The sequence below is a fragment of the Quercus lobata genome, chromosome 6, assembly GCF_001633185.2.
Source record: "Quercus lobata isolate SW786 chromosome 6, ValleyOak3.0 Primary Assembly, whole genome shotgun sequence".
Taxonomy (NCBI): Eukaryota; Viridiplantae; Streptophyta; class Magnoliopsida; order Fagales; family Fagaceae; genus Quercus; species Quercus lobata.
In genome coordinates, this window is record NC_044909.1 from 41,500,073 (window position 1) to 41,516,266 (window position 16,194).

The window sequence follows — 16,194 nt, forward strand, 5'->3', positions numbered from 1 at the left end:
AAATTCCTACACTTTCTATGTTCAAGTTCAGCAATTGATCTTTTGGAGGCAAAAGATGAAGATGAAGGCTTTGAAATTGAATTTGATAATGTACTAATTTAATCTGGTCAATGTAATTTGTCTTTTTATACCTTAGATCATAATCTATGAAAATTATTTTTTAATGCATAAATAACTGAATTTTAATAGGCTTTAAGAGCATCGCCAATGAGCTCTTTGATGCCAATTTTGGAGAGCAAACACAAAAAAACATCTTCCAACAGCCTCTTTAACTCTAATTTTTTTTTTTTTTTTTTTTTTAAAGTTGCTACAATAGCTCTCTTGAAGAAGAGAGCACTGTAGCAATTATTGTAACAACTCTAAATATTATTCTCTCATAAAATAATCACCATGTTGAATAAAAAATGGTTTTTTCATCTTTCCTCCATTTCTCTTTCTTCCTCACTCTCTTTCTCTCTTCTTTATCTCAACGCCTACAAAATGCAAAACACATCCAAACACACAACAAAAAAAAAAAAAAAAAAAATTCTCATAAACCAAATGAAATCAAAACAATAAAAGTAAAAGAGTAAATTGCAAATTACACTTCTTAAGTTTGGGAGTGATTGGATTTTACGCCTTGAAATTTCAGAATTTGGATTTAACACCCTGAAGTTTAGGATGTTTAGATTTTACATTCTGACGTTTCAGAATTTAGATTCGGCTCCCTAAAGTTTAAGGTTTTTTGGATTTTACACCCCAAAATTTTGAAACTTTAGGGTGTAAAACCCAAATACCCCAAAACTTTAGAGAGTAAAATCCAAATTTTGAAACGTCAAGGTGTAAAATCTAAACATCACCAAATCTCAGGGAGAAAAATCCAAATTCTAAAACTTTAGGGTGTAAAATCCAATCACCCCCAAACTTTAGGAGTGTAATTTGCAATTTACCCAAAGTAAAAAAAGAAAAAGGAGAAAAGAGAGAGACCCATCTAGGCTGCATGTTGCTGGCAGTGGAAGAGGACAAGCGGCGGTGGAGGACTCTCTCTCTCTCTCAAATTTTCATATAATAAACTTTGGTCTGTGGTGGTCATTGGTCTGTGGGGTTACAAAATAGTGCAAGAAATGTGTGGTGAGAAATTAACAAGTACTGTGTAGGTGGAAAAGTGGGTTGTTTGTGTGGTGGAAAAATGGGGTTAATTAAATTTGAAAGGAATTAAAAAATGAGCTAAGAATAATAATAAATCAAATTCACTAAAATAATAATAATAATAACAATCCCAAAAAGGGGGTAAAGTTAATGAATTTTTTAGAAAAAAAGTTAATGAGCTAATTTCAAGACTAAGTTTGATAAATTTCAAAATACATAGAATTTTTAAAAGATTTGCACAACATAAATTTGATAAATTTCAAATTAATAAAAACTAACTTACTATATTGTTTTGTAAGTGCTTCATGAAATCCATAAAAAATAAAAAATAAATAACATCCAAAATTTTAAAATTTTTACTATTGGGAGATTTAAATATATATATATATATATATAAAATTTAGATTATAAAAAGATTATAAAAGAATAAAGAAAGATGAAAGAAAGAATGAAAAAATAATATTTAAATGAGATAAAGAAAGGATAGAGAGTTCTGTTGAAATATGTAATCGAAAAAATAGATAGGTAAAAGGTAAAAGTAACTATTTACTCTTTAAACAGTATAAACTGTATACTCTTTAAATAGTTCTAAAATTTAAAAAACTGTTAAAGATACTTTTAAAAGGATGCAATGTGGAACATTTTTTTTTCACTGTACATGTGAGCATTGTAGACTTTTTTTTTTTTTTTTTTCCTTCTTTTTTTAATGGGACTCTTTCTTATAACGGTTTCATACCTATTTCTCTTTAACATCACAAACAATGTCTTGTGTGGTGACCAAGTAAATGCGTGTGCTTTTTTTTTTTTTTTTTATAAAAAAAATGCGGCTTGACTGTATGACCGTATAGAAGAAGAAAATCTACGTCTAAAAATAGAAAAGAAAAAGCAATATGTATCATTTGGAGCTTCTAAAATTCTTTGCCGGCTCTTAAAAGGCCTAACCAATTATGTTTTCGAAACATAAATCTTTCCTCTCACGTAAAAGTAGATTTCACACTTGCCGTAAATGCAATAGTGCAATTCCTTTTTTTTAGATCCCATCGCCATGTCCTTCTCTTTTACTATCTAGCTCCATGTAGCTGCCTGACATTCTGACAGTAAAAAACAAAGATTTTTGTCACGCCTACAATGAAACGATTAATTTCACACTCAATTTGTATGTTTGATTGCGACTTATGATACAGAACTGTGTCTCTAAAATTTTTCTTATTAGTCATTATTAAATTCTAGCAAAAGGAGAGTTATCATTTTGTCCAAAAACTGCGTATAGGAAATATTCACGTGAATAATATGCGTCATTATTCTCGAATAACAAGGGATGGCACTGAAGGTCTCACCCACATAACAGCTTCAACAACATAAAGTTGACCGGGTTAGTAGTACTGCCACGTCATCATTGCCTTCAATTGGTGGAACCATTGGCGGCCCTACATAGAGTCCAGGCCTTAGGGTGGTCACAGGGCCCGGAAAAAATTATTACTATTATGTATAAATTTTAAAAATTTATGATTTTTTTTACACTTAAAAAAATTTTGTGGCAACCTTAAATTTTTTTTTGTCCAACATAACTAAATTTTGGACAAAATTTGGCAACAAATTTTGTTGTAAGTTAGGGTTATAACTCCATTCAATATATATATATATATATATATTATTTGGTGTGAATTTTAACAAATCCACCATTTAATTACATTTTCTTTTTATATCTTTCACACTTGTAAAATTTCAAGAAGATAAAAATCAATAGTAATGTCATCAATCAAATGTTTAAATTTTGAGTTTTTGTAATCTAAAATTATACATAAAAAATAAGTTTATGGATCGAATAGTAAATAACATTCGATTGACATGAAACTTGACATGTGTTTTAAGAACATAGAGAGCATATAATTCAACGGTTAGATTTGCAAAATATATAGTAATATTAATTTGTTTAGTGAGAATTGTAGCCTTTTGCTACAACTTAGTTTGTAGCTAAACTTTGCCCTTAAACTTTAGTCCCCTTAACAATATATTACTATATCAGGTCCTTACATAAAAAAAAAAAAAAAAAAAAAAAAGTCTAAGAAAAATTTTATTTAACTAAAATTTTAAAAGATATGTAGCTTGCAACATTGATAATGAGACTATCATATAACAATTTCAAAATAAGAAAATTCGTAGAAAGAAATTGTAAAACTTTATGTGTTTGCATGTGTGTGTGTGTGTGTGTGTGTTTTTTTTTTTTTTTTTTTTTCGTTAATATATGAAGTTCTTTTTTTATTAGATTTTGTCTAATATAAGTTTCTTAATGATCACTCTCAAAAAAATTTCTAGAGCCACCACTGGGTGGGACCAACATCAACACCACTAGTAGGAAGAAGAAAAATGACAATGAGATGAGATACATGGGAGTGAGGTAGAGGTCATGGGGGAAATGGGCATCTGAGATTAGAGACTTGAGGGAAGCACAGTGGATGTGGCTAAGAGGGAATGAGTTTTTGGATGATATTACAATAGAGGAACCTGAACAGTGGATGTTGTATTAGCCTGACAATGCCAATGACTTACCTTGTAGCAGCGTTAGAAGCACTTAACATTAGAATGTATAAATTTTTTTTCTAAAATTTTATGAAGATAATTTGTTCACCTTAAAAATTAAACAATTTCTATTCAGTCCAATTTGGTCGACTCAATCAATTTCAATCCTCCTTCAATCCGTTTTAGACTCATTAAGCCTTAACTTGATTCTTTTTGTAAGTTTTCTTTTCAAGTTCAGCTCAAAAATTCATTTTGTTAGGCTTAACATAGGCCCTCTTGTTACTTTTTCAATCACTTCTATGACTTTTGAATTTTCTTTTCTTCTTAAACCTTTTGCTTCCTTTAGCAACAAGATCCTTTTGTTCAACAATGTTAACTAAAAATTTGTTAACTCTCAATTTGGCATCCACTTGAGTCATGACCTTAGATAAGAGGTCATCAAGTGTAGGAATTTTTGTTTTATCATCTATTGGTCTTTCTTGAAGGGCTAATTCATTAGTTAAGGCAATCATATTAATCATATGTTGACGAGCATCTTCTCATTTTGATAATTTAGATGTAATGAATTTTTCCTGAGCACTATACTTCTTTCCAAACTTCACTTCCAGGCTATCAATTATGGATATAGCACTAGGGTAATTCATATAGCTAACCATCAATTAATCAATCATACATCCTAGCATGAAAATTTTCATTTTGTTATCTGCCTCAATCCATTTAATATAGGAGATTTTATCAGACTCAACAGATTCCTCATTGGGCTTAGGTGGATGCTCTATAATCATAAAACCTCACGTACAAATGAACTCTACGTTTCCACCCTACATAATTGGGTCCAGAAAGTGTACAATTTTTCATGATATCTACCATTTTCAGAGAACCAAAGGAGTTTGCCATCTCTCAGTAAAACGCAACACATATAATATTTGTATTAAAATCCAATTTTTTTGGCTATTAATATTTTTTGATAGCATAAAAGAATTTATATTTAATGACAAATATTTCAACCAATTAAATTCATCCCGTATTTGTAGGGGTGTAAGGAAGAATTTAATCAATTAATATTTATCATATTAAATTAGAGTCTGTGTCTATCTGTAGGGGGCGTTGACACACACACACACACACATATAATCTTTCAAAATCCTATCTCATCCATGTGATTAACTGAAGGGGTGTCACTGTCATCATGTTTGAGTTTAGAATAATGAAAGAATTATGGGTGTATTAACTTTTAAGACTAGACTTGAAGAAAACTAACTCCCACTACAAAACTTAAAATTAACTAAATGGCGTTATGCTGCATCTATTACAACCATTTATTAATAAAAATTTATTGTATACTTAACATATAACAATATCACATGTATAGGGAAGAAAAAAAATTTAGCCATAAAGACAAGTTATCATAAATATTAGCAGAGCCTACATGCTTATGACTGTTGGAATTTTACTTAGGGAGTAATTCAAGAGAAACAAATATAATATATCTATCAATTAACAATTATATCATGTTCATGTGTAATAAAAAAAAAAAAAAGATGTGAGAAATTTACATGTTAAATTATATTATTCAAGGACCTCACAAGCAATTAGAATGCTCTTCCTAGCTGGTCAGGATTAATAAGAGCTTTCTTTTCTCTCCTCATCACACCCCTTGCAAGTGTGACCTTGACAATATTTATAATATTCAGAAAGGACGTGACCAGTTATAAAATCATTTCTATTATAATAACAATTCATGTAACAGATATGTTACATTTATTAATAAATAACTTTATTAATTAGATTCATTAATTAAGAAGTTCATTAATGTGTCATTACTTTTGTAACTCCATACTAACGCATAGATTCATCTATCGTTCATGTCCAAAATCACTATAATGACAACACCTTTTATAGGAAGCCAAGTTACTAGCAATGACAGGATAAATTTATTAAGGCCAATGCTCAACGTGCATGATCTCATTATGGAAAGACTGCCGAGATTATTATGCACCAACTATCGAAAGATTAGCTCTTATTGTCTTTCATGGTCTGAGCAATTTTAACTTGCACTACCTTTCTATCAAGGTCCAACAATATACCTATAAGAATAGGCTACTTCATGATGGATATGGTCAAGTCAAGGGCTATAATGAATGTATTCATAATCGACTAAATCAAGTAGACATATTTCAATACTCCAATATTTTACATCATAAAAATATTGCATAATTTCACAATAAATTTTAAATAATTATTTATATATGATAATAGAGACATCATAAAATATCATGTTGGATTGCATTATTATAACAGTGTTTTGGTAGGTTCTTGAGTTGTGTATTCATGTGATTTGTATATTTGTTCTTTTGTGTTACTTGTCTAAGAATATTAATAAAACTGTATATTTATGTAGTTTGTATTTGTGCAATTGTGTTAAAATAGGACTTGTAGTTTATGAAACTTAGTTGCGGAACTTATAGTTTAAAGTTGTGTGTATGTGTGATTCAAAACAATACTTGTGTAAGTATCGTTTTTATATTTTAGTAGGTTCTTGTATATTCATGTAGTCTAAGAATGAATATTATTAATAGGTGTTGAAAGTTAGCTTGGTGACATTTTAATAGTTGTAGCGAATTTTAATTTTTGTTCAGTAATAACAAAAGTCTCGTTAACAAAACCAAAAAAAAAAAAAAAAAAAAAAGCCTCAAATTTTATAGAAAGCATGAATTATTCAATATCTTTCTAAATGGTAGACAAAATGGAGACCTTTCAAACTCAAGATTACTCGGTTTAATATTATGAAAAATTATCAATTATTCTGAAAATTAAATTATTTAAAAACATTGAATTTAATTATTTTTTCAATATTGCTAACAGTAACACAAAGGGTCACTAGGTGACAATAGAGTTCTTTTGCACGAAAGAGTGGGGAATGGAATGTGCAAAGAGGCTACATAGTACATACACATGAGTGGAATGAAATGGTAGGAGAAAAAGACATGGTGAAGCGTTTTCTTAGTTCACACAATATGTAGCTAATGATGTTCGAATCATCAGTCAAAATGATCGTTCAGAGTGGAGTCGTCCGCAGCCAACCTGATCTTGAGAAAATGGATGATGAAAAAGAGAATTATGGGTCACCAGTGTGGTGTTTGCCACAAAAACTCCGATGCTAAAGTCAGTATGGCTAGAATGAGAGAAAGAAGTGTTGTAATATCAATGTGTATAGGCTAGAGTTTTTGTACCTTTGGTCTAGTCTTATGGGTAGGTATATATAGGTGCTTACTTCTTTCTTCCAGTCGTTGGTGCTGCCTTAAGTAACTCCTCTGTAAGGTGTTAATGGCGAGATATCTCTCCAACAGTACGAGGGCTCATCATTGTTTTGTAACGCTTCATCAATGATTGGGGATGGATGGCCTCATCCTCTCCTGGTGGTCACTTCTAGTTGGACGAATCTTGGAGTTACTCTTGTCCATTGCTTTCTCTATGGACGAGGATATGATCGGGACTATCAGCAACAGTGTGTCCGTTTGGATTGAACTTATTTTTGCTGAAATTGAAAACTGAAAACTGAAAATACTGTAACAAAATAATTTTTAAATGTGTAAATAGTACCGTGGGACCTATTTTTAATATTTTTTTAATACGTGAACAGTATATGCACAGTGTATATACTGTTCATAACAGTAAATGCTATCTCCCAAAGTCAACAAATACGAAAAAAGAAAAAAAAAAAGAAAAAGGAAAACATAAAACTTTGAAAATGCAGACGCCGGATTCACTGGAATCCAAACAGCCTCAGTATATGAATGATTTTTGGTTTGTACATTTTGGACCTTTTCAACAGCCAGCAGGAGCTAAGCAACCGGGCCATTGTTCCAAAAGTACTGACACTACGTACGAGTGTACTACACCGACAAAAGAATACAAACTCTATCTACTTCCTACAAGGTTTTGACCTGGTCTCATGCATGCTTTCAAGTGAGTTATGTCCATTTAATTTTTACTACATAATGGTTTCCCAAATCCATCCCTAACACATCTTTAAGTATGGATTTAGCATCTTTGATTAAGCCAGAAAAAAAGAAAGTATGAGTATAGCATATGATAATGTGCCCGCCTCCTCCGCATTCGAATGCTGAAACACAAGGCAACGTGCCCACTTCCAATCTGCATTAATTCTCGTTATACAAAGCTCAATTTGTCCAAAAACCGCTTATAGGATCGTACTAATTACATTCATGCAAATATGCATCATATTCGAGTAACAAAGGAGGAAGAGCATGACATTTTGGTGTCAGCTTTCAAGCACGTGATCACCGATGGGGTTGATACTCACACCCCACAACAGCTTCAAATACTAGAAGCACTCCAGGGTAGTTGTACTGCCGCATCATCATTGCCTTCAACCAGTGGGGCGAGCGACACTAGGAAGAAGAAGAAGAAGAAGAAGGATGGCAATAAGAAGAGATACAGGGGAGTGAGGCAGAGGCCGTCGGGGAAATGGGCTTCTGAGATTCAAAACCCGAGGGAAGCGAAGCGGGTGTGGCTTGGCACCTTCAAGACCGCAGAGGAGGCTGCCAGGGCTTACGATAAGGCTGCCATCAAGTTCCGTGGACCTAGAGCCAAGCTTAATTTCCCATTGTCAGACCATGAGGTTGAAAGAGATGATCAGCATGATGAACAAGCTCGGGAGGTTAATAAAAATGTGAATGTGGAGATGATAGCAGAGAGTGATACACGGATTGTGAAAGACGTGGCAGAGAGCAGTGACGAAGAGAATGAGCTTTTGGATGGGATTACCATGGAGAAACTTGAACAATGGATGATGGATTGGCCTGACAATGCCGATGACCCCACCCAGTAGTGGGAGTTCAGGGAGTTCATTTGAACCCCTGATTTGGCCCAAAAAAAAAAAAAAAAAATTGTATATAAATTTTATTTTTTTGACTCCTAAATAAAAAATTTGAATACCCTGAACCTAAATTTTGTTTAAAACTAGTTGAAATAAGTTTGAATATAATTATCTTAGTGGTACTTTCACAATAATTTTATAATAAAGTTTAAGTGGTATGTTGTAATTGGTTTTGATCTAAACTCACAATTGACATCAGTTTTTTACATACCTTAAAAAATTTACCACCTATATTTTATTATGAAAGTGTTGCATCAGTAGTATTACTGTTAAAATTACTTATTTGTTAAACAAAATAAATGAATAAGCCTTCTCTCCAGACTATTCTTAGTTCTGACATTGTTATCTCCCTAAAAAAAAATCTTGGAGCCATCATTGAGTGGGAGGAAGCGTACACCCGAAACAAAGGGTCTGTTTGGATAGAACTTATTTTGCTGAAACTGAAAACTGAAAACTGAAAACACTGTAGCAAAATAATTTTTAAATGTGTGAATAGTACCGTAGGACCCATTTTTAATGAAAAAGTTGTTGAAAAGTGTAATTTGTGGGTCCGTGAACAGTGCATATATACACTATTCATGTGAAAAAGTCAACATTTGCGGTTATTGTTCAATGAACAATAACTGCATTACTCCAAAACAAAACGCGTGAAAAAAAAAAAAAAAACAGAAACGCAGCTTCAGAAACGCAACGTGGAACCCAAACACACAGAAAGTATACTTTCTCCCGTAAGAGCATCCACACCAACTCTTGTATAATAGAAAAAGAGATAAATTTTACACAATTAAGCCACAAAACTTCTAACATCAGTCCCTCTAAAACATTGTATATTTACACATTTGTTATAGTAATCATCATGCATATATACATGGTTATTGTAGCTGTGTATACTATTATTTTATTAATTAAAGATAGGATATGGTAATTGGTTTAGTACTTATGCATTATAATTTGAGAGTTCAAGAGAACCTTCAAGATCATGCATTGTATTGTTTTTTGTTTTTATTTTATTTTTTATAAATTTGATTTAATACCCATAAAATCCATAAAAATGGAGCAAGCAAAGTGATATATGTTTCACTAGAGCGATTGGTTTTGGGTATGGTCTCAATCCTCACTTGTTTGATGCAAAGTTGACACTGGCGTAGTCTTTGTGATAGCCAAAGACAACCAAAAGCTTAGATATTGGTTGAAGTTCGGGAAAACTCCAACATTTGCATGGTCTCTCTCTCTCTCTCTCTCTCTCTCTCTCTCTCTCTCTCTCTCTCTCTCTCTCTCTCTCTCTCTCTCTCTCTTCTCTCTCTCTCTATATATATATATATACACACACGTACACACTCATAAAACTGCATGTGGGTTTTTCCTAAAATATGGAGCCTCTTAAGGTTTTTGAGCAAAACACAAACACCTATGTGATATTGTTTTATGTGAAAATGTAGGTCCAAATTGTCACCAAAAAAAAAAAAAAAAAAAATTGTAAGGAGTTTTTGTCTTGTTTTACACTCCATAACCTTAATAGAGTTAAGTGCAACAGAATTAACAATCTACACATAAAACAAGACATATGGGATTTAGTGTTATGTCCAAAATTTTAGGGTTTTTTTTTTTTTTTTTTTTTTTTTTTTTTTTTTTTTTTTTTTTTTTTTGTTTTTTTTTTTGTTTTTGTTTTATGGAGAAATCAAATGGGGGGTTTTGGAAAAAATTTTCCCTTTTTTAAATTCCCCCTTTTTGCATAGAGGCCTTATCAATATTTGACAAGTTAGCTATGTAATGGTTGATTTAAATCCTGTGTTGTGTCATGATGGTTTAGACTCTCTTGATTCCAAGTCTTTTGTCGTCTTGGCGAATTCTTGTCTATGTTCATCCTACAGTACTCTTTGGAGTGATTGTAACCTCTTCAATTGGTTGGCTTGGTTCTTATTCGGAATTAAATGCCTTCTACAACTCCCATATCATTTTCCTATGGAATGTCCATTAACCTTTGTAACTTTCACCTATGCTATCTTTTATAACCGCACAAAGTAAATGAACCTAACAATCTTGATAAGAAATTGTAATAGATACCTTACATGCATATACAACACAAAAATAGTTAATTCAGGATACAAATTTTCTCAACGTTATTTTACTCTTTGTCTCGATTCATATCCATTCAATAAATAATTAATTCAATTACACAACCTCAACTAAATTGCATGTAAGTAACTAAGAAAAAACAAATAAAAACAGTTGTCCCTACCTTTTTAAAGTAAAATTCGGGAAAAATGGGCTTTTGCCCTTATTTTTAAAAATATCTAGCATAATGTCCATTTTTTGAAACTATTAAGCACCGTGTCTTTGTTTTGAAACTCGATTTTAAAAAAATAAAGTTATAGGGGGAACTCGACATTAGCAATGTTGAGTTCTATGCATATTTTGCCACTTAATTTTTTTAAAAAAATTTAAGTGAAACTCGACATTACATATAACTTAATTTTGAGAATATTGAGTTTTATACAGAACTCGACTTTGTTAAAACCGAATTTCAAAAATAGGAATATTCTACTAAATAGTTTTAAAACAAAAATACTGTGCTAGATATTAAAAAAAATAAGGGCAAAAACCCATTTTTCCATTTTCCCGGAAAAATTTTACATAACATGTTATGTACATGAATCTAATTTCACGCTAGATTTCTAAGTCCCAATTACCTCAGAACAAGTTAAACCCAAATACCCAAAACAAAACCCCTAGATAGGTGCTTATATAGTGGATAAAGGAAGGTCGTGCTTGGTTTTTTATTTTTATTTTTTACTTTCTATTTGATAAAGAGCCAACTTGGAACTTGGAAGCATGGACCAATTGTCAGTGTTCTATTCTATCCATAAAAAAAAAGTCAGTGTTCCATTTGTAAAATCCCTCTTGATATATAAAAAGAGATAGGAGTATTACCTAAAAGTATATAGATGGAAATGGAATGCAACGTTTCCCAAGAGAGGAGGATTCAAAGAAGAAATGGAGAGATTTTAGCTCACCTTGTATAACCAGGAACTCCAATGGGCCTCTAAATGGACCCAAAAAAAAAAAAAAAAACTAGGAAAGAAAAATAGGGGATAGTTGGAGACTAGCACAATAAGGGGATAGAATATAGTAAGTTTATACAGGTTTGAAAGATTTTTGCAAATTAGCATCTCGAATTTTAGAAATTCGAGTTCCATATAAAACTCGAGACTTAAAGACTCGCTTCCTACTTGTTGAGTTGGACACATTTATGCCACATAGATCTCAAGTTTTTTACGGTCAATTTCAAAAAACACAAAAGAAAAAAGTACAAACCCAGAAAAAGAAAGAACCCGAAGAAAGAAAGAAGAAAGAAGTACAAACCCTAGAAAAAGAAAAACCAGAAAAAGAAGAAAGAACCCAGAAGAAAGAAAGAAAGAAGAAGAAGATCCACAGCAAAGAAGAACACTCACGGCACACACAAATCCAGTCTCCATCAAGCACATCCCGATCATTGATCTACGGTACAGTTCACGATCTCCATCATCAAGCAAACGATCTGAACAAATTACACACAACTCTTAAAGATTTGAATGATTTGAAAGAAAAAGCTATGGAAGAGAGATGAACAAGATTGAGTCTTTTTGTTGTTTTTTTCAACCAAAACTGCTTCAACTGGTCTAATGCCTATATGGGCATTGCTTGCTTTTCGTTGTCTTGGTTTGTATTGTAAAAGGTCTTGTTGCTTTTTGGGTTTTGAAGGGTTGAAAATTTGCAATTTGGAGATTGGTGGGTTGATTCTTGATTGGAGCTTCTTCTTTCTAAAGCTAGGTACTTTTGTGGGGTTGTATTCCATAGCTTTTTCAACTTTGGAACAAGATTGAGTCTTTCTAAAGTCATGTGAATGATTTTCACTGGAACTCGAGTCTTTAAGACTCGAGTTCCACTTGAATTCCACGCAGGGGTGGAGCCACATAGTGGCTTGGGGGGGCCGTGGCCCTTGCAAAAAAAAAAAAATTCCCGTTAGACTATGAAGAAAAAATAAATGGGCCCCCCCAACATTAGATAGCTGGCCCCCCCTACCCATTTCTCACCCATTCTCCCAGCCCTCAATCAAAAATTAGGAACACCCTCAAATTAAAAAAAAAATATATATATATATATATTATTCTACTTTTAAAGCAAAAAAAAAAAAAGCCCAAAAAAATTTGAACTAAAATCTAAAAAAAAAAAAAAATTGTAACAGAGCCAAGCCCACGGCGAGCCCAATAGATTACAGAGGTAGCTCGCTCACGGCAAGCCCACGGATTCTCAACCAAAAAAAAAAAAAAATCAATACAGAGAATCAGAAATGAAACCCATCACGTCGCTGGCAGAGAAATCAAACCCATCACGTCGCTGGCAGAGAAATCAAACCCCAATACTGTCTATACAGAGCAAAAGCAGAACAAACTCCAGCAAACCAAACACAGAGGTGTTTATCTAAAAAAAAAAAAAAAAATCCCCAATACACAAACCAAAACCAAACCCCAGCAAACCAAACCCAGTAACCCATGGTCACGTCGCCGTAGCTTGCTCGTCGTCTTCGTCGTCGCTCACCCCTCATTGCAAATCGCAGATCGTAGATCGGAGATTGCAGATCGTAGATCGGAGATTGCAGATCGCTCTGCTTCTGCTTCAGTGCTCGGTGCTCAGTTCTCCCTCCGGCCCTCCCTCAAGGTATTTCTCTCTTTTTCTCTCCGACTCTCTCTCAGTCTCTCTCTCTTTATCTCATTGAAATGAAAAAATGAAATGAAATTTTCGCAGATCGTAGATTGGTTATCAAAGATCACAGATCGCTCTTTCTCTGCTCCGGTGCTCGTTGCTCCCTCCGGTAGTCCGGCCCTCCCTCAAGGTTTTTCTCTCTGACTCTCTCTCAGTCTCTCTCTCTTTATCTCACTGAATGAAAAAATGAAATGAAATTTATGAACGAGTCTCTCTCTTTATTCTTTAATAGCCTATCTGATCTCAATAAGTTTCTCTCTCTTTTGAACTGTGAGTCTCTTATTGGTTGGCTTTTGCTTTTTTCCTGTTTTAGTCTTTTTAAATTTGGCTTTATCTTATCCCTTTTTGTTGGTCAGTGTGTTGGTGTTGGTGAAATATTGATTGTCATTTAGTGTAACGTGTGTTGTGATTTGTGATTGGCATTGCGAAATTTTCTGATTGCAGCTGGCTATTGTGATTGGGGCGCATGTTGTGCTTGTCTGTTGTCTGTTGAGTGGGGTGGGGAGGGGGTAGATGGGCTCATGGAGCCGGGTAAACAATAATTAAAGCAATGTAATGTGCAGCACATTACACTGCTTTAATTATTGTGCTGCACATGGAATGTATAATGTTCGGCTCTTTTAATGTAATATGTACAAAGGGCTAAACAATATAACAAATTAAAGCAGTATAATTAATGACAAATAAATTAAAGCAATATAGTTTATTGTGATTTTCTTTGATAATAGTGAAATCCCTGCAACTCTGTGGACGTAGGCAAATTGCTGAACCACGTAAATATTGTCTTGTGCGTGTGATTGTTTTTCTTTTGGCGTTTTGTTTTCTCTATTTTTTTGTTTCTCACAGGTTTGGAATTTCGGTTGAATTCCCAACATGTTCAAGTATATAATGATATATGAAAGTTGATAATTTTGTATCCAATAGACTTAAGAATTATATTTAGTATATCTCTGTTACAATCCGGCCCCCCTAAGTATTTATTCCTGGCTACACCCCTGATTCCACGTGAAATTTTTATCCACATCAGCTATCTCAGAACTCTAGAACTCAAGTTTCTAAAACTCGAGATGCTAGTTTTCCACTTTCTTTCATAGTTTGTCAACTAAAAAAATTCTTCTAATAATAAGCTTAAATGGAAAAAAAATTCAAGAAAAATAAAACTAACTCACATTGTTAGTAGGTGTTGAAAGTTAGCTTGGTGACATTTTAATAGTTGTAAGCGAAATTTTATTTTTGTTTAGTAATAACAAAAGTCTCGTTATCAAAAAAAAAAAAAAAAAAAAAAGTCTCAAATTTTATACAAAGCATGAATTATTCAATATCTTTTTAAATGGCAGACAAAATGTGGACCTTTCAAACTCAAGATTACTCGGTTTAAACTATGATAAATTATCAATTATTTTGAAAGTTAAATTATTTAAACACACTGAATTTAATTATTTTATCAATATTGTTAACAGTAACACATAGTGTCACTAGGTGACAATAGAGTTCTTTTGCGCGAAAGAGTGGGGAATGAAATGTGCAAAGAGGCTACGTAGTACAAACACATGAGTGGAATGAAATGGTAGGAGAAAAAGACATGGTGAAGCGTTTTCTACGTTCACACTATGTAGCAGTAACTCGATTTTGGTATTGCAATGCCTCCAAAAGTATGGGACCCGTACGTGAATGATTTTTGCTGTTTTGACATTTAAAAGGTTGTGCATTTGGATATATATGTTGGACCTTTTCATCAGCTCTCTCAGCAACCAAAAGTACGGCAAAAGTCTGTTTTTTTATATAGTGTCTTGTCATGTCATCTTGTTGTTATGGAAAACTTCGTTGAGACATATGGGAGGCTTACCTTACCTGTAAAGGTTTGACATGGTCTCGCGCATGCTCTCAAATTGGACAGAATCTCCAACCTAATTTTTACTATTTGTTCATTTTGATTTTTAATTGTAATTTCGACATATCTTTAAGTTTAGGGTTTTTTTCGCTTGATTTTAGATGTTTTTAATATTTATTAAGAAATGCTATGTCGCCAACTTTTTAAAAGTTGCAGGCTAATTCTTAGGGTAAGAGGTAAGTTTCTATTAAGGATGGAGTCAAGACTTAGAGTTAAAGGGGCGACTCTGCTGTTAGCAGTGTGCGGCCGTTATTGGTAATTTTTGTTGTTTGACTAATTTTTTTGGACTTGTATATTTTGTTTTAGATTTAATCTATTAATTTCTATGGCCTTTAAAAGCTGAAAAATACTAAAACTACAAAATTTGTATAAATTGCTAATGTAATGAGTAGTTATTGAAAAGTAAAAAATAATGCAAGTGTGCGAACAAATAAAAATTTGCTACTTCAATAATTTGTAAAAATATTGTAAAAAAGTGTGACCATAATATTACTCTTAAAAGAATTTATGGCATTGTTAAGGGGGACAAAATGTAATTTTATTAAATAAAATTGTTAAAATTAGTACCTATTAATGTACTAATATTTTAAAAAAAAAAATTAGATCCGTCCCTGGTTCCTATTGTTTTTGACAGGAATAGTTCTAGCCTTTGTTGTTCCATGGTAGAGTGAGCTTACTTAGCAAACTAGCAGAACCCAAAAGATATATTGATTAATATGAATCTAGAGAGTGGATAGTTGACCGCCGCCCCCTTGTCCTGGGAGCTCTCTAGCTGGGGAGGGGCTTGCTATCGTAACCTTTTCTTTCGATGTATGTATGTGAAAAATATGTTTTGAAAAGTAGATAGGAGGTTCAAGCAAATGTTAAATTGGGGCAAGAAAATTCTTTGGTTAGTTATTACAAAGTTGAACAGTACTGTAAAAATTATTTTCCAATGAGTTTAAATTAAAACAAAGCTTGGACTTCAAGCATTGGTTATTCAACAATTTTAAAAATGAGAAATATAGTC

General features: G+C 32.7%; 1 protein-coding gene across 1 annotated transcript; it reads left to right on the forward strand.

Moving 5' to 3' along the window:
* Positions 1 to 7,885: 7,885 nt before the first annotated feature.
* Positions 7,886 to 8,503, forward strand: LOC115950301 (ethylene-responsive transcription factor ERF071-like). Its single transcript, XM_031067521.1, has one exon. The coding sequence runs from the start codon at positions 7,886 to 7,888 to the stop codon at positions 8,501 to 8,503; it is 618 nt and encodes a 205-aa protein (XP_030923381.1).
* Positions 8,504 to 16,194: the final 7,691 nt, after the last annotated feature.

Excerpts from the sequence above, each read along its gene's own strand:
- LOC115950301 (XM_031067521.1), top strand. The coding sequence starts at position 7,886 with ATGCATCATATTCGAGTAACAAAGGAGGAAGAGCATGACATTTTGGTG.